The sequence below is a fragment of the Setaria italica genome, chromosome III, assembly GCF_000263155.2.
Source record: "Setaria italica strain Yugu1 chromosome III, Setaria_italica_v2.0, whole genome shotgun sequence".
Taxonomy (NCBI): Eukaryota; Viridiplantae; Streptophyta; class Magnoliopsida; order Poales; family Poaceae; genus Setaria; species Setaria italica.
Genome location: NC_028452.1, coordinates 2,931,262 through 2,948,856, shown reverse-complemented (window position 1 = coordinate 2,948,856; position 17,595 = coordinate 2,931,262). Strand labels below are relative to the sequence as shown.

Genomic DNA, 17,595 nt, shown 5'->3' with positions numbered 1-17,595 from the left:
TGATAAGCATCATTAGTACTTGTTCCCCCATCAGGGAAACAAATCTCACGTGCTATATGTCCCCCACAACATAGATTCTGCAGATTGCTTACCCTTTCTTCTCCAAGTCGCACGGTTTGCATGAACCAATGGTCCAAAAGCAGTGGAGCATGAGAGAGGGATTTACCACAACTGTTTGTACCTTGCAAGAGCATGGGAGCATGCTAGGTTTATACTTCAAAAAGAAATGATATTGATGTGCCAACTGTATAGTAATATTTTAGTTTTAAGGGGAGCGAAAGCTTTTAATCACTCTGTATGCTACATATATTGACTTGTAAGGTAAACAAAATTACATCGATATAGATCTTTCATATACAATTTTTTTCCCCAAATTTTTGCAAATTTATTAGACTGCAGCATGCAGCAAGGATGTACCATGAGCCCACGATAAATAACACAAAAGAAAAACACATATCCATAATAGCCGGCTCCCTTTGGGATGGAACCTTCTCGGGCTTGGCCCCAAGTAAAGCGAGGCGGCAAGGGTCCCATGAGAAAATCACTTTCACCAGCCTACCCACGGACCCACCCATCCAGCTCCAAACGCATCTCCAACAGCAAAACCAACCCCGCTTTCCCTGAACAAAGCCGGAAATCCTCCACCTGGTCGTTGTGCGCCGATCTAATCGTGTCATGATTGTCCCCGCTCCCCTTCCCTGACCTCGCGGCAGCGCATCGAGGCCGTCCGTTGCCGCGGCAAGCGGCCCGGATCCTCCTCAGCCCCCGGCCAACCCAAACACACCGACGCCACCACCGGCCACCGCACCCCCGAAATTTCCCCAATCCCCATCACATGCGGCGAGAGCGCAACTGCGCAAGCATAAACTCCTCAGATGCGTCCCTTCCCCGCGGCAGATCGGAGCAGCCTCTCGGCGAGCGCTGCCGCTAGCTTCGCTCGCTCGCTCACCCACCAGATCCCCCCCCGGCTCCCCGCCGCGCTCAATTCCGCTCCGCCGCCGCGCGATCGATTCGCTCTTGCTCCCCAGCACAAGCGCGCGGATCGGCGGCCGCCGGACCCGCGGGGGAGCGGGCCTGCTCGCGCGCCGCGAATGGCCGCGCTCGACGGCTGCGCGCGGCGCGGATCGTGGAGGTGCCGCCGCCGACGGGGCCGGCGGCGAGCGGCGGAGCAGGCGAGGCGAGATTGGGTGAGGGGCTGGGACGGCGTGTCCGGCCCGGTCTGCCCCTGGGAGTTGGCGTGAATCACGGTGCCTGCCATCGGCTCCGGATCCTGGCCGTTGATCGGGGGGCTGGTATTCCCGTGAATCCCGCGGCTGCCCGGGGGCAGAGATGGCAAACCCGGGCGGGCCAGGTAGGAAGCTTTGTTTGGTGTTTGTTGCTTGCGCTGCTGGTTGCCAATCTCACTTATCCTTCCACCTCCTTTTTTTTTTTGCCCCCCGAATATATAAAAAAATCGGTTGTTATTTAATGGCGAAATCCCGGAAATTGATTTCTTTTTTCCTTCCCTCTCTCCGGGGGGCCGCGGGCGGACGTGAGGGGCGCGCATCAAATCGGATTCAGGGCCGGGCGCGTCCGCTTTATCGGCTCACGTTGGCAGGGCCTCCGTTTCCCCTCCCCCTTTCCTTCTCTTCCCTCCCGTCCCACCTCTCCCTCCTCCTGCTACCTCTCGCCCACCTCCCGCCCGCCCCCCTGCCCCAGCCACCGCCGCCTCTTCCTCCACGCAGGCGCAGATCAGCGCGTGCCCGCCCCGGACGAGCCCGCCTCCCCGTGCCCCGGCCCTGAGCGCCGTAAGGGAGCGTCTGCCCGCGCCTCTCCGGCGCTTCGCATCGCCTTTTCCGCCGCTTGCTCGCCGGCGGGCGGTGGGCGACGGACTGCTGCCCCGCCCACGCCGTCTCCGCGTGTTCTGAAGGGCTGGACGCCCTTGCCCTTCCAAAACCGGCGCCGCCTCCGCTGGGAACCGTGAGTTGTACGCTCCCGAATCCATCTTCCGCCGGCAGGGCAGGCCGTCCGGCCGGCCGTCCTCCACCGAAGGGTGCTTTTCGCTGACTTTTGCCTGTGCTTCCTGCGTAGGTGTTCGACGGGTAGAAGGTTGGAGGCTTCACAGAGTTGGCTTTGCCGCGCGTATGTGATTCGCGGCGGCGGCCGGAGCTGGGTACAGGCGCCGCTGGTACGACGACGACGACGACGGCGCCGTGGATGCCTCCGCCGCCACCGGATCGGAGGGACTATCTGTACAGGGAGGGCCGCAGGCACGACGGCGGCGGCGCGGGCGACCCGCTCCTGCCGCCCGCCCCCACGCCACCGCGCTGGCGGGACTCGCCGTACCACCCGCCGCCGCCACCGCCCCTGCGGGACCACGCGCGGCCCTCGCCCCGTCGGGCGCCGTCGTCGGCCTCCTCAGGTAGGCCTGCCCCTCGCAAATCCTCAGATCTGAGGCGACCGCGCCCTCGGCTGCCCTCTTCGGCGCCCCTAATTTCCCCCAACCGCTCTGCTATTTCAGAAGGTTACTACCGACAGGGCGGTGGCGCGTACGACCGCTCCTACCCTGATGAGCCGCCGCTAGGCTACACGCCCTCGCGCTCAGACCGGTACTGGGTGGAAGACGACGGCGGGGGATACAAGAGCTTCGGCCGGTATGGTGGTGGAGGCGGCGGCCGGAGGGACGGCCGTGAGGTGAGGGGTTCTTACCGAAGGTCCCCGTTCAGGGGCTATGGAAGTGACTTCTCCAGAAACCATCCGGAGCAGCCCCCTCCGCCACCGCCGAGGAGGTCTCCGTTGAGGTCAGTCGCTGTTCCGATCTGCTATGACCCTCCGGGCAATAGAGTTGACAGGGGGGATAGGGACAACCTCCCACGGGTGACACCATGGCGGAGGAGGGAGAGCAGATCTGAGGCTGCGGATGCCGCTGGGGCTGGACCTGTGTCTCTTGGCCAGACCACTCGACCGGCCTCCTCAGAAAAGGAGGCTTCAGCTCAGCCTCCAGCTGGTTCAGCTCCTCTTGGAACTGAGGATGAGGCGCCAAGGAAGAAGGCTCGACTTGGATGGGGGCAAGGTTTGGCCAAGTATGAGAAGCAGAAGGTGCACGGCCCTGCAGATCCTGCTGAAGCTGTTGCTGATGGGAGCCCAGCTGAGGCTGAACAGAAGACTGCTTTTCCTGTGCCTGTGCTGCCTGCACCTCCTGCTTCTGCGCCTGCACCTGAGCCTCCTGCTGCACCTGCACCTCCGCCTCCTGCGGTGCCTGCACCTCCACCTCCTGCGGCGCCTGCACCTCTGCCTGAGCCTCCTGCAGAGCCTGTGCCTGAGCCACCAGCTGCGCCTGCACCTGTGCTGGTGCCGGTGCCTGCACCTGCGCCTGCCCCGGTGCCTGCACCTGCGCCTGCCCCGGTGCCTGCACCTGCGCCTGCCCCCGTGCCTGCACCTGCGTTTTGCACTTCTCCAGTTGATACACCATCATCTGCACCACCATATTGTACCTCAGGTATGGAACCCGTTTTGATTTACCAACCTCGCTGTATCTTAAATGTTGACAATTTCCCCTATCCCTTTTGGTTCCAATACTTTGATAATAATTCTAATATCCAGTACTACTCATTTTCACTGTCAATCTAGTTTCCATTCTGTTGCTGAATTAGTTCTATAATTGTAGTGGAATCAAAATAGTGTCGGGGCATTTGCAAACGAGTTTCTCTGTAGGTTCACACGTACCCTTAGTTAACATACGGTATTCGTCTTGCCTGATTGACTGAAAACACACCTTGCAATGGTATTCAATGATAGTTCAGAGATCCTTCAATTATCATTGGTTATGTTGTGCAGTAACCTTACCTCCGCTGTTTTCTTGTTTGCTTTTGTATCAATATTTACACTTTTACATTCAAACTACTGAAATATAAATATCTGCAAACGTTTTTTTAATCCCAGTCGTTAGTTGGACTTGTTTGATCCTGTTAGCATGCAAGATACTTGGTATACTTAAATGTACCATAATTGAAAACAATACGCTCCGTGGGGTTAATGGTAGCTTATTTGCTCTCTTATATGTCAACTGCAGCACCTGAAGATAAATCATGTGAACAGACGGGTACGGTCACCAACCCTACTAAAGATGTCCCTGAAGCTGCTGATAAAGCTGTCAACAATGAGTTCTCCATTAATTTAGATCAGCTGGGGGATGATCCTATTAATTCCCTTGCAAACATGCTTGCTGACCTTCTTCAGCATGATGATTCTTGCTCTGGGGATTCAAAAGGTCCAACCAGTACAAGTAAGCTGCTGCTACTGAAGGAAAGCATTTCCAAGGAGATCGAAAAAACTGAATTAGAGATTGATTTGTTGGAAGGTGAACTTAAATCTGTGAATACTGAGGCTGGAACAGCTGTTGAAGGTTCTCCCACAGGTGTCACTTATGCAGAAAATCTTTCACCTTCTAGTGGGACATCAAAGGTCCCTGAAAGTGCTGAGATCTCTCAAGCATCTCATGTGATGAAAGAACCAGGGGAGCTCATCCCTTCTCCCAAGCCACCTGTGGTGCAGGATGCTGATGTCAAAGGTGCTGATATGATGGAAATCGAGCCAGCTCCAGTTCGTAATGCTAAAACACTTTCCTCAGAAGAGAGTGCTGTATCTCCTGGAGTTGCAGAGGGTCCGGTCTGTGCTGCTGCTGATCTTAGCCCATTGAAAGCTTCTGAACGAGCTGGCTCTCAAAATGATATGCACAATGATAGGTTGGAAACTTCTTCATGCCATGTTAATGCTGATTCCATCAAAACAGAAATCAGTGATGACATACCAGTGACGCAATGCTCAGACCATGATCATAAGTATAGCTTATTCGGTTCAGTTACATCTGCCAATAATAATATAGCCAAAGTAATGAATGAATCGCTATTTAAATCATTGCCTGCTGATACACCCCACCTTGATTTATTGGCATCAAGTCATCTTCTGAGCCAAAGGAAGAATGACCATCATATTAGAGAGAGGCTTGGGGTATGTAAAAATAGGCTGAGATTGAAGGAGCAGATTCTTACCTTAAAGTTCAAGGCATATCGTCACTTGTGGAAAGAGGATCTGCGACTACTTTCTGCAAAGAAACAACGCCCAAAGTCTAACAAGCGCATTGATCAGAGCAACCGGACATCACATATTGGATCTCAGAGGCAACGCTCTTCCAACCGCTCACGATTGGCCATGCCTGGTCAGTTCTCCTTCTATCTAAAACTTTTAACTTAATCATCATTTAAGTTGTTATGTATTGCTCCTACTTGAGCTTTTATTAGTTCTTATACGATGTTAACTCCTGCTCAGCTTGTGAATTGTGATGATAGATTGTTTAGAAACTTACAAGGATTATTTTCATTTTGAGCTAATAGCTTGATGAATTAGATAATTTACTTCTTACTGGTTTGTATTTGTAGTCTTGACAGCATGATACTTGCTCCTTATTTCCCAAGTAAATTAGGTGAAGTGAAACATGTATGAGAAAAAACCTTAACATCTTTATAATCTACAAAACTAATTTTATTCCAGTGAACATCAGGTCTAGAGAGAATGGGTGTGGAAATATTCTTCCTTTCATGTTTGGTTTATCAGTTATCAACCCCTGTTTTAAAATATCAATTCCTGTTTAACAAGTTTTCAGGTTCATGTTAGCTATCTTTTAATGGTGTCATGCATGTGATAGTATTAGAATTTTTTTGGGAAGTCTTTACAGAGTGACATGTTTCTATGTGGTGGCCAAAGTGTTGGCTGGCACTGCTATGACAGGTGGAAACTGTACGGTTCAGGAGTACAAAAACAAAACATTGAACTGTATATGTTTATTTATTGCTGTGATGAAAATTATGTGTTTTAAGTTCAATTTTATTTTTAAACCCAAGCATCTATGTACTGAATTCTTAGTTTCACTTGTTTATATTGATAATTTTTTGTAGATTGCTTCTCTATTTCTGGTAGTTCCTTTTGCTTTCGTAATTTATATAAATGGGTTTTATATCCTAGCTTCCATCACATGTTTTTGTCCTTTGAGACTGTATTGACCTATTCCTTCTTTTATTGCAGCTGGTAATTTAAGTACATTCTCGACTCCAGAAATGTCAGATGTTGCAAGCAAGTTATTTTCAGAATTTCAGATTAAGCGCTGCAGAAACTACTTGAAAATGCCTGCCCTGATTATAGATGAAAGAGAGAAGGAACGCTCGAGGTTTGTCAGCAAGAATGGCTTCGTTGATGACCCTGTTTTAGTAGAGAAGGAGCGGGTAATGATAAATCCATGGACACAAGAAGAAAAGGAAATATTTATGGAGATGTTTGCTAAATTTGGTAAGGATTTCTCCAAGATCTCCAGTTTCCTTATGCACAAAACTACTGCCGACTGTGTTGAGTTCTACTACAAGCATCATAAATCAGACAGTTTCCGAGAAGTCAAGAAACTTTTGGACCTTCGTCAACAACAACCTGCTAGCAATTTTCTGGGAGCAAAATCTGGGAAGAAATGGAATCCCGAGGCGAATGCTGCTTCTCTTGATATGCTAGGGGTAGCATCAGTAGTAGCTGCCCATGGCCTTGAATATGCAAACAGAGTGGAGAAAATCTCTGCGAAATCCCTCATCCGGACTGCATATGGGTCCAATGTTTCCTTTGCGGCCAAAAAATCTTCTGACATGGAATGCATTGACAATGTACCTTTGCATGAGAGAGAATCTGTAGCTGCTGATGTGTTAGCAGGGATATGTAGCACTCTCTCTCCTGAGGGAATGGGCTCGTGCATTACTAGTTCTGCTGATCCTGGTCAGAAGATTAGCATGACAAGAATGGAGCATGGCTTAGCCCCTGAAATTGACAGAAGCATTGATGAGGAAGATACACTCTCAGATCAAGAGTGTGAAGTTGATCCAGTTGATTGGAATGATGATGAGAAGTCAGTTTTCATCGAGGCTATGAATAACTATGGAAAGGATTTTGCTCGGATTTCATCATGCGTGAAGAGCAAGTCGTATGAACAGTGCAAAGTATTCTTCAGCAAGGCTCGGAAATCACTTGGTTTGGATTTGATCCATCAAGGAGCAGCTGATGTTAGTATGCCAACTAGTGATACAAATGGAGGGCGGAGTGATACTGATGAGGCCTGCGCTGCTGAAATGGATTCAGCAATCTGTAGCACACAGTCATGTTCAGAAATTGAGAAGGATGTATGTCCTACTGAAAAAGCCATTGGAGGTATAATCACTAAGCAGCCAGAACTTAATATATCAAATGGGTTTGATGTTGTAGATGGTAAAACTGAGGAAGATGAGAAGAAAGCTGATAAAAATTGCAGTATTGTTGATCATGGAAGGTTCAATGAAGATACTCATCAAGTAGCATGTGGTACTATTGACATTAATTGCCCAGAAAGCACAGAGAAACTGCAAGGAAAAGATGATGTCGTTGACCAAGTAAATATGCAAAACAATAGTGCCATCAGCTCCTCGCCTGAGCAAGCAATGGCAGCGCACCCGGAAGTCAGATCCAGTTTACATTCTGTCGAGGTACTTCATCAAACAAACAAAGCCCCTTTGGGTAGTGGCACTGATGCTTCCCAGATGGAAGAGTGTTCAAACCAAGCTCTTGATAATAAACTAAGGAAAGCTGGAAATTCTGGTGCCTCAGCTTGCATAGCTTCAGATATCTCTACTAAGGACAATGTTCACTTTGCAAACATGACTGGTGCTTCCACCATTAGTCCTGCATTTCCTCCAAGCTATAAGCACTCTGTGCCAGCAGATATGCCTCCAACAAAACCAAAGCCACTGGTTACTCCCCTTACCCCAAAAGATTTAATGCCTGTGCAGTTCAGTTCTGCGGTTCCTGATCCTACCGTGATTTGTTTTGATGGCATAGCTTCAATAACTATGCCCAATTTTGATGACAGTGGCAACAGAGTCAGCAGTGCTTTAGGGGCCAAAGACATGAGCAAGTACCCAGCTTTTAAAGACCCAACTGGTAATCAGCATGACGCATTGTTTCGTAATGTTGATGGTTACACGAATCATCTGACAACTAAATTACCATTTTTTTCTGAAAGAACTGCAAGTGGCACTGTGAGTACTTCTCAGACTGATCGGTTCACTCTAACAAAATTCCAGAATGGCAGGTCCAGCAGCTTGGGCCTTCCAAACACTTCTGATGGGATTCAATGGGCCAGAAAACACGAAGAAGTACTGCAAGGCTCTTTGAGGTCATGCTCTCACAATACAAGCTCTGAGGGTGATGAACAACAAAAGCGGCCTGGTGATGTCAAGTTATTTGGGAAGATTCTCAGTCATCAATCATCCTTGCAAAGTCCTGTCCCACCATGTAATGGTAACAAGAGCAAGCCTCCCTCGCCAAAGATTGACATATCATCTGTGAGATCGTTGAACAATCCACGGGATCGTGTGGTTTGTTCTTCCAGGCCAGGCATCACTCATTTAGGTCTGGAGGAAAGAACAGCTAAGAGCTATGGTCATTTGGATGGAAGCACAACACAGCCTGAGCCGCTGCTCATGATGGCGAAGTGCCAGAGCTTAGCCGGTGTACCGTTTTACTCGGCTAAAAATGGCACGGTTGGTGTGTTTTCGGACTATCAACAGCCTTCCATTCAGCCGCATCAATCAGATCCAAAACGGCTGGAGAGGTTTTCTGACCCTCAGAAGCGCAATGGGGTGGAATTCATCTCAGGTTTCCAGCAGCCTAGTAAAATCTCACGTTTTGGGGGTGCTGGTATCCTTGTTAGTGGTGTCTCAGACCCTGTGGCTGCTCTCAAGGCGCAGTATGGTCCCGGTTCTAAGGTTATGGGCAGTGACGTGGATCCTTGGAAGGACATAGGCAGCAGGTAGCATTGGTAGTGGTAGCAGCTTTAGTGCATGTTTTGTTGCCCCTTTGTATCATATTTAGTTTTTGTAACTTAATGAAATGAAACAAGGGAAAGTGAATGGCTTTCCTGTCCATACTATTTGTAGGCTTTCAGTAGCTGTTGGGTTATGTTATGTACTTGGCATTAACATCTCTACCTTTTCTGCAGCTCCATACCCTTTGCTAGCTTGACCTGTCAACAGTGGCACAGCGCTGTAGGTTCGCTAGAAGTGCTGTCCGCAGGCTGACTATATATGTTTGTCGGTAGGGTTTTATTTTGTCAGTTTATGCAGAAACCTCACAGATCATTGTAATATGGTAATGCCTAATTCGGTATGCTAGTCTGATGGAGTTTTGGTTGAAATTTTGCCTTGGCCGAATGGCCGATGTCTGTCTCTTGTTTTGTGCTTAACATTTCTAAGACTGTCAACTGTAACTTGCTTCAGGGATGCCATGCTTCTGCTATCATGTTGAACCATTTTGCTATAACAATGCTCTTGGTTACCACATGACTGTTCCATCTGATGAACGGGCATCCTCGCGCTGTTTCCTACTGGAGTTCCTTGCAACTTTGGGTGCTGGTGCTGATATGAATGGGGTGATTTGTCTCTGCGCCTGCAGGCAGCAGTTCCATGGATGACTGGTGGAGCCTGATCAGTTTTGTGTTCGGTGCTGGGCCTTTTGTTGATTCCTTCAAAATTCTTGACTTGATGCTGCTCCTGTTTTCCTATTCTTATTCCTGGTGATGCTACAGCAGCTGCTATTGTGCAGCAGGGTTAGATTAGTTGGCACCTTTTTTTGAAACAATGTGCTCCGTGTGAATTACTGCAATGGGCTTATTACGTACTCGTCAATCTGCGTTTGGTCCAAGCATCCTGTTAATCGTGTCCTTGAAGTGAGTTGAGTAGTGCTCGTGGCCTCGTGTAGATTTTACGTCATGGCTTTTGACTTGTGTGCACGTGAATTTCTGGTTCGAGTTCGATTTCCCTACCTGCTGCGGATTGCTTTTGATTTCACGAGTTTCTTCCGGCGCCGGCCCTTTCCGCAGCATGGGGTAGGTGGTCCAGCGGCAGCTACGCAAGCCATGATGCTGTGCTCGGTTCGATCTCATTGTGTCAGCTGAAGATGATCCACGGCCGTTCTAGCCAAGCTAGTCACGGAAAATGTGCAAGGTACCATGCCCAAGACATGGAAAGCGTTTCCCTCTTTTTTTTCTTGGTTCGCATGTCCTCTCTTTCACCATTTTTTTTTTGCTCAGAAGAACACGGTTGTCTCAACCGGTCAAGGCCTAACCTCTTTGATGCACGGTCTTCCTCTGCGATGGCTTGTTCTCATTCCGTGTGATTGGTAAGGTGGTGAACTGGTGATCCTTTGATGAGACCTGATTCAGCTTGAGTTCGTTCATACGATATACAAAGGTTGTATAGTGTTTTATGAGGTGACATAGATTGACTGTGTTGAAGCTTTGAGAGTTGAGAGTTGTACATCTTATCTATACCTACACCCGCACGCATCCCAATAGCATGGGGTGGGGGTGGGGGCTAGGTTCTAGAGCAACATGTTTTCTTCACGTTCACATGTATTTGGCCACATGCCCTTTTTGCAAGATTTGAACCTAGATAAGGGATGATCAGGAAACAAAATATGAGAAAAAGATAAAAAGGTGCCTTGTGACTCGCACTTCCCAACCTACGCAACCTACTAATCACGCAGACCACCTCTAGTAGGTCCCACCTCTAGATATGCAATGGCTGTCGTCGCCATTGGCTCTACTCACTGCTTATGGCTCTATCATCATCGTCATCATCATTGTCTTACCACCTCATTATAGTAGTGTCAAGCTAATATCACAATTTTTCACATCCCACCAAACCCAAAACATCTGTTATTGGGTGACGGTGGCACACTAGTGATAACAAAAGAGGAGATGGAATATAATAGATGTGCAAGAGGCAACACACGATAAAAACAATTGGATGGCATAGAGAAAAGTAGAAAAAAAAGAGATGCATCATGTCCAGGTAAGTCCAAGAGTAGCGCACGACAAATATGATAGAGGCCTTAGCATTGTCGTGCACCGCTCATCTTATCCAGGGTCTAGAAGTTTTTTTTAATGTTTAGCAATGTCTTAGGAACCATAATAATTTAATCGAAAATAACAAAAACACACATCCAAAAAATCACGATTTTTTTTTCAATTCATAGAAACATTTTTTCACCTTTTTTATTCAAAATTCTTGTATCACATAAAAGCAAAAAAAGAGTAAAGATATTATATAGAAGAATTATTTTATCAAAAGGGTTATGGACAGATTTTCGATAAATAGTTGCCAGAAAAGATTCGCTGAAATTGAAGAATATCATAAATAAAGGATACCTATAGAGAAAAATGAGGAGCGGAAGACACAAACATCCCGATGATTGGTCTCCGATGTATTCATCTACTCTTATAAATCGCCTTCTTAGTATCTGCAAATGTGTTTGTGGTCAAGAGGTGAGGAAGGTTATAGATCCTCACCGATGGATGATGAAACCATGGCTATGTACATATGTTGTGTGAGGATAAAGATTGAGGGGAGGGGGAGAGAGAGAGAGTGAGGAAGCACAAAGACTGATGTGGCTCTTAAATGCATCAAAAAGGTTGGACTTAGTGTGAAACCAGGAAGATGTTAGCTGATTTTTTGAAACTTCCCGCAATATTCATGAGTTGTCATGTCGTGTTGTGTGCGAACATTCTATGGAATATGCTATATAGAAGTTTATTTTGTGTGTCCTGCATAAAGCACTCTTACTAAATCCTGAAATGTTATTTATTTTTAAAATAAAAGAAGTTATGAAATTTGCTTAAAAAAGCCCTCGTCTTAACGCCCACAGTTTTTCCTCCCCAAGTACGCTTTACGACACCGTTTGCGTAAACTGTCAAGTGCGCCATTCGCACCGTCGCACGGCCTGACGCACACAGCACACTCGCCCCTGCCTTCTCCAGTTCTCCGTGGCGGCCCGCCCGCGCGCACACCCTTCCCTGCTAAAACCCTAACCGATCAAGGCAGCGACCTTCTAGAACCTTCTTCGATGGCGCTCCTCCGAGCTCTCCGGCGAGCCCTGCCGCCGCTCTCCTCGCCGGCGGCGGCTCTCCTCCGGCACACCCCGCATCCGCTTCCTCCTCCTCCCGCTCGTCTTTGGCTCCTGGATCCGATCGGGTTCCGCCCCTTCTCCGCCGCCGCCACTGCCTCGCAGGCGCCGGCCATGGGGGCCACCCTCTTCGGCGGGCTCATGAACACCCGGTTCCCGAAGCGCCGGCCGGGCTTCGCCAACCGGCGGAAGAGGGCCAGCTTGCGCCCCAAAGGTGTGGACGATTTCTTCAGCCTTTCGTTTTTAGCAGTCAAAATGCTTCGATCCGGACTATTTTTGCAATTGTATTATTCCATTCCTTCGAATTTCGCAGCTCAATAGAAATATGTCTCTGTTCAGCAGTTTATTTACAGAGTTTTTGTGACGTTTCATGGATTAAATGTAGCGTTGATCGTCCATCTATCCTTGTTTAATTTTGTAACGGATGGTGATGCTGCTGTTCGCCCGTAGGTCCATATTACTGGGTGAAGTGCAATCCTGAGGAGCCCATACCAACTAGCCAGCCAAACAAAGGGAGTGTGCAAGGGAGAAAGGAGAAGAAGCGGATCAAGCAGCGCAAGGACTTTATCATGGTTAACCCTCGTTCCATTCTTTATACCAGTTGTTATTATTGTAAATTTATAATAACAACAAGTTACTTATGGATGTCCTGTTGCGCATCCTGCTATAATGTTCAATTATTCTCTGCAATCCAAGCTACCTTTAGGTTCAGTATGAAACGGAATGAAAAGATTGACAAATAAAATCTTTGCAGTTGGTGATATATGCCACCTAGCAGTCCCGAGTATCGTGATGAACTGGAACTACATATAATAACTGCTTTATATTTCGTTTCGTGTTTTTCCTCGTGATGTTAAATTTATGTCATTTTCTTGAACCCCAAATGCACCTTTGTACCTGTGTTAGACGCACAATACTGGCCTGTATAGGATGAGGGTTTAGTTTGCCACTTGCTAGACTTAAGTTATACCACTTGCTTATGGCTGTTGATTTGCTTGATTACTTTGATCTGACCTCTCTATTTTAGGTATGGTTGATGTATTGCCCTTAGTTTCTAATCAAATGCTTAAATGCATGTCTTACTTGTACAGGCTGAAAAGAAGAAGCGCAGGGCACAGTATTCTGCTGCTGTTAAGAGAAAGGAGGCAGAACGAACAGAAAGGAAGATGGCTGCTGTGGCAAGAGATCGGGCATGGACAGAAAGATTGATAGAGCTAAAACAGCTCGAGGAAGAAAAGAAAGCTGCAATGGCTTAAGGAGCTGCTCTGGAAAATGGCAAGGCGTCTAACTTGTTTCTGCTGCTGCATTTCCGCCCCTTTTTTCTAGATAGTCTAATGTCACAATTCTTGTGATGGAAGACTAGCTGTACCACTTCTTTCAACAGTAATATGAAATGCTGGAACTGGTTTTAATATGAATTTCATAAATCCAAGTTTGGAGTTTGTGTTCGGTGATGTATTTAGAATAAGTGATATGCTGGTTTTTGTCTGCTGGGAACCTCGAATGACCAGTGCCTGCAACCTACAATTTTGTTTCATTGATGATACAGAATTTCGTTTGAAGTTGCTGCCAGTATTGAAACAACTTATGGTTGCAAATCTATTGCTCCTCTTCACTCTCCGTCATCTGTTCCCTCGGTTTTGATGTATCTGATGCTGTTTACATTGGATTGCAAAATATCTGAATGATAGTAGCGATTCTAAAAAAACTATTTATGAAGTAGATGCAGATTGGTATTCCACTGCCTCCAGTCATCACAAGTGGCACTCTTCATGGTAGCACACTTCCTGTCTGCCGCATTCTGGCCCCGCCTCTCCACAGTGTAGCTGTCTGGCAATTCTGGTTTAGATTTACCAGTGATGACTACATAATTATCCTTCGCATGGTCTAACTTTCCCAACTGCTCATTACAACCATCAAGGCCATAGCCTATAAACAGGTGGTCAATAACATGGCCTGCCCTGGCTGCTTCCAGCCAGTCTATAAACTAGTTTACCTTTGATGGCCCAATGCATGGTTACATGGCGGGTCCTCAAGGGTTCTACTGTTCTAGGCATCTTTGAAACGGTTAGTTTCAATCACCTATAAACTTCTTAATCCCATTGAGTGGTTTTCACTTTTCAGTATTTGGAATTTAAGAATTAACTAGAAATAAAAAAAGTTTTAGCTGGAATGGATGATATACCCTCTGGAGTTTGAGGTGTGTGGTGATCAAGCCAAATCATGTTGCGGACTGTAACCAAGTGGGTAATGATGAATACTTTGAAGTGAGATACACATCCTACTGCTCCAAATCACTCTCCATTGAGGGGCTGTCTGCGTTCCGCATTTTAGACTATTTCTTGCTAAATTATGTTCCAGAATTTGAAGTGGATAGACAATTTTAGTTGTTTTTTGTCCAATATGGAGCAGTAGATACTCCTGTTGGACAACACGGTTGTTCTTTGCACCATAATCCTTGTTAAACTATTGCAAGCTGATGTGGGTCACTGGACAGTAGCTTTCAAAACACAGATTATTTCAGAACTTGAGGCAAGTCTGGTCCAATAAACTGTTGCCACCTTTTGAGGTTCTCCATATGAGATTGGGTTTGTGTTATTCTCCCCACGAGATTGGGGTTAGTGTTATTCTGATATGACACAAATTGCTGCACCATATCAGATGCCAATTAAAAAAATCAACCAAAGGGAGAGACGTCCTGGTTTTGTCTTAAAGAAGAGTACCTCAGCATCGAACTCGGGATGGTTTCAGGGTTTTTCATAGTTCTACCATTGTGCCGTGAGAAGCTCTGGTATCAGTACCAGTTCAACATGCAATAAAAGGTCAATGTGAATATATTCTATAATAATCAAATCCAATCATATTTGATCCCATTAATGATTGCGGTTGCATCAGATTCTTTTGTTATTTGTGTACCTTTTGTTTTGTATGCCTTCACTTGTTTCCTTTTGGAATTCTTGTGAACCTATTTACCTATTTCTGGAACATTGCCCATCTGTGTTTGAATTCGGGTAATACTGCACCAGTGAAAAGTGGAAACTGTTGATAAGTTACCTGGGATATAACTGAAGAGAAAGGATGTTTAGGAGACAAACATTCAGTTAGGACTAGTAGTTTTGCTTTGGAATGTACTACAGTTTTGACACATGCAAATCTTGTGAACCTATTTCTGGAACATTGCCCTTCTGTGTTTGAGTTCGGGTAATACTGAACCAGTGAAAAGTGGAAACTGGAAAGACTATACATCCTGTTTACTTGATCTGCTACTCTCCTCTAACTCAAACATCTGCACAAGCTTAATTATACAAACTTGGAGGGATGTAAGGAACTGTACAACTAAAATCAAATAGAGTATACCACAGAAGCTAACCCAGCTCTCAAGTATTATTATATCTTGACAGAATATAGAGTAGGAGCAAAATATCATACAAGCACTGAGATTCTGAGAACCAAGGGCTAGCCTAGTAGAGCTGTTCTCTCCTATCACGGAACCATCGCAACCTACAGCAAACAAACCAAAAAACCGTGTCAAAACCACAGAAAACATTTGGGGGGAAATTTGGTATATATATACTGCGTAAGGGTGAGGATACAATAAAAAATATCTCCTTTATCCTTTATAAAAAAAATCTTAATGATTGATGTTTTCTTTTTGGTCATGGGATTGTTTATGCTCCATAAACTTCCTCATTTTCCACTTTTGCCTATATAGTTTTGCATTTTCAGTGCTGAAATCAATTTTACGAAGAAAAAAAGAGGTGCCAAATGGGAAAAAAGAGAGTAAAAACATAATTTTTTTTTGCTGAGTACCAGTAGTAGTCCCAGCGTGGGTTTATCTTGGACATGCGGTTTACCCCGTATGGGTACTCGGACAAGGAGCGGCGAGCATTTCTGAAGGCGCAGCACCCACAGGAGCAGATGCAGATGAGGGCCACGAGCACGATGACGTTGAGGACGGAGATCTTGTGCCAGTCCTGGCGGATCTGCTCCATCACGCCAGCCTTGCACGAGTTGCACTGGTAGCAGAGGATGTTTGGGGCATTGTTCCACCGATAGCAGTCCTCGTCCTGCGCTCCGACGGGCATGCCCCCACTGTATTGGCACGCTGTTGGTGGTTTGCAGCAACCGGACTGCAGGATAGTTCAGGGTTTTAGTGTCTTAGAGCCATGGAAGGCAGCAGCAGTCAAAATTTCGAAACTAAAAGCAGTAGACAATCTTGTTTCTTGACAGAAAAGAGCTAGGTTGAATTGATAATCTAGGCTAAACTATGGATAGTGAATATAGGATAGGAGCAGTAACACAGACAATTAAATCGAAAACAAAATCAACCAGTCGCTGATAGGGCAAACCTGTATTGGTGTGAGATCATGCTGGAGGTAATCCATTGGAGTCCAGCTCTCAATCTTGTCACAGGCCTTGGAGCCAACCACACAGGCAAGGGCTGGCCTCCAGTACTTCATGTCCTGCATGTGGTGCTGGAGCCATGAGGAATAGTCTGAGATGTGGTACTCCCTGTAAGGCCTTCCTGGAATCTGTGTGCCTCCGCCTCCTGCTGTGACTGCGAACCCGAACGCTGTGATCCCAAGAAGGAAAGCGATGAGGAGCATAATGGCGAAGAGGTACAGCCACAGCGCCCAAGCGACATGGAAGCAGGCGCCCACGAAGCCAGCAAGAGAGATGAGGAGCACGACAAAGCCGATGACGAGGAGTGGCGTCTGCAGAATCGAGGAGCATGTCGTGTTGGAGCCCTTGGCGAGCCAGAGCCCCGCCCCGATGATTGGAATCGAGGCGAGGAGCGTCCCCAGGTTAAGGTAGCCGATCAGCACATTGCTGAAGCGGTAAGGATACATCTTGTCGCTGTTCCTGCTTGCTCTTGCTGTGTTCTTGGGTGCTCTGCCCTTGGTTTATATGATATGGCTATGATTGGTGCAGGGTCTTGTGTCCAGCTCTACTGATTGGAGTGGCGTTTCTCTGAGTGGTCTGGTGCAAGTATGAGTGCTTTTCTTCTTCCCTTGGACAACTTTTTGATCCTGGTGTCTGTGCGTGTAAGTGCCTCTTGAAGGGGTGCTTGTGTGTATTCTATGCTTGGGTTTGCTTTGTGGCGGCCTGTCTTTAATAATGCTCTGATGGTTTGGAAATCTTATGCACCCCTTGCTTGCTTTTTTGCGTTCTCACTTTTTTATTGAAAGCTTTTAGCTCTTTGCACTACCATCTCCCATCGTGACGTGTGTATGTTTTCTTACGGTTCCGTGTTTTCAGCCTTCACTCTGTATTTTCCCTTTCAAATATCTTTTGTGAGTGAAATATAGTACAGCGCTGCTGCTGTTGAGTTTATGAAGCTTCCATATTTGAGTACTCTTGACCAATTCCTGGAGCATCAAAGAAGCACATTTGAGAGTTTCTGTTGTAATATGTTGAAGGAGCACCTGTTTTTTTCATATCCACTTGCTACAGTTTGCTTGTTTCGTGGAATAAGAATAAAACTTCTCTTCGATTTGATTTGTTTCATCGGTATCGATTCTGCTTGAAAAAGTGGCAGAATTATGGTGGGAATTTTTGGGAGATGTGTGGGTGGGATGCCTTAGCCTC

General features: G+C 46.7%; 3 protein-coding genes across 7 annotated transcripts; 2 read left to right on the top strand and 1 right to left on the bottom strand.

Moving 5' to 3' along the window:
• Positions 1-699: 699 nt before the first annotated feature.
• Positions 700-9,238, top strand: LOC101781442. Of its 4 annotated transcripts, XM_012844779.2 has the most exons (6): positions 700-1,959; positions 2,071-2,401; positions 2,501-3,478; positions 4,052-5,197; positions 6,061-7,983; positions 8,127-8,499. In XM_012844779.2, exons 2-6 carry the CDS (start codon positions 2,197-2,199, stop codon positions 8,165-8,167), a joined length of 4,293 nt encoding a protein of 1,430 aa, XP_012700233.1. In that variant the 5' UTR covers positions 700-1,959; positions 2,071-2,196; the 3' UTR covers positions 8,168-8,499. The 4 variants fall into 4 exon arrangements, with proteins under 4 accessions (XP_012700233.1, XP_004960366.1, XP_004960367.1 ...); XM_004960309.4 differs by having other exon boundaries at positions 708-1,351; positions 6,061-9,238; XM_004960310.3 differs by having other exon boundaries at positions 708-1,959; positions 6,061-9,238.
• Positions 9,239-11,813: 2,575 nt separating this feature from the next.
• LOC101781039 lies at positions 11,814-13,543 on the top strand. Its single transcript, XM_004960308.2, has 3 exons — positions 11,814-12,220; positions 12,457-12,578; positions 13,098-13,543. Exons 1-3 carry the CDS (start codon positions 11,947-11,949, stop codon positions 13,260-13,262), a joined length of 561 nt encoding a protein of 186 aa, XP_004960365.1. The 5' UTR covers positions 11,814-11,946; the 3' UTR covers positions 13,263-13,543.
• Positions 13,544-15,102: 1,559 nt separating this feature from the next.
• Positions 15,103-17,152, bottom strand: LOC101780089 (tetraspanin-6). 2 transcript variants are annotated; one of them, XM_004960307.4, is made up of 3 exons: positions 16,356-17,152; positions 15,861-16,136; positions 15,103-15,507 (listed from the first exon to the last, which is right to left on the bottom strand). In XM_004960307.4, the coding sequence occupies exons 1-3, from the start codon at positions 16,854-16,856 to the stop codon at positions 15,490-15,492; spliced, it is 795 nt and encodes a 264-aa protein (XP_004960364.1). In that variant the 5' UTR covers positions 16,857-17,152; the 3' UTR covers positions 15,103-15,489. The 2 variants fall into 2 exon arrangements, with proteins under 2 accessions (XP_004960364.1, XP_004960363.1); XM_004960306.4 differs by having other exon boundaries at positions 15,817-16,136; positions 16,356-17,148.
• Between the last annotated feature and the right edge of the window lie 443 nt (positions 17,153-17,595).

Coding starts and splice junctions, on each gene's coding strand:
- LOC101781442 (XM_004960309.4), top strand. CDS start 2,197: ATGCCTCCGCCGCCACCGGATCGGAGGGACTATCTGTACAGGGAGGGC. Junction 3,479..4,051: donor ACCACCATATTGTACCTCAG/GTATGGAACCCG, acceptor TGTCAACTGCAG/CACCTGAAGATAAATCATGT. Junction 5,198..6,060: donor CTCACGATTGGCCATGCCTG/GTCAGTTCTCCT, acceptor CTTTTATTGCAG/CTGGTAATTTAAGTACATTC.
- LOC101781039 (XM_004960308.2), top strand. CDS start 11,947: ATGGCGCTCCTCCGAGCTCTCCGGCGAGCCCTGCCGCCGCTCTCCTCG. Junction 12,221..12,456: donor GGCCAGCTTGCGCCCCAAAG/GTGTGGACGATT, acceptor GTTCGCCCGTAG/GTCCATATTACTGGGTGAAG. Junction 12,579..13,097: donor AGCGCAAGGACTTTATCATG/GTTAACCCTCGT, acceptor TTACTTGTACAG/GCTGAAAAGAAGAAGCGCAG.
- LOC101780089 (XM_004960306.4), bottom strand. CDS start 16,856: ATGTATCCTTACCGCTTCAGCAATGTGCTGATCGGCTACCTTAACCTG. Junction 16,137..16,355: donor ATGATCTCACACCAATACAG/GTTTGCCCTATC, acceptor ACTATCCTGCAG/TCCGGTTGCTGCAAACCACC. Junction 15,508..15,816: donor CCACGCTGGGACTACTACTG/GTACTCAGCAAA, acceptor TGTTTGCTGTAG/GTTGCGATGGTTCCGTGATA.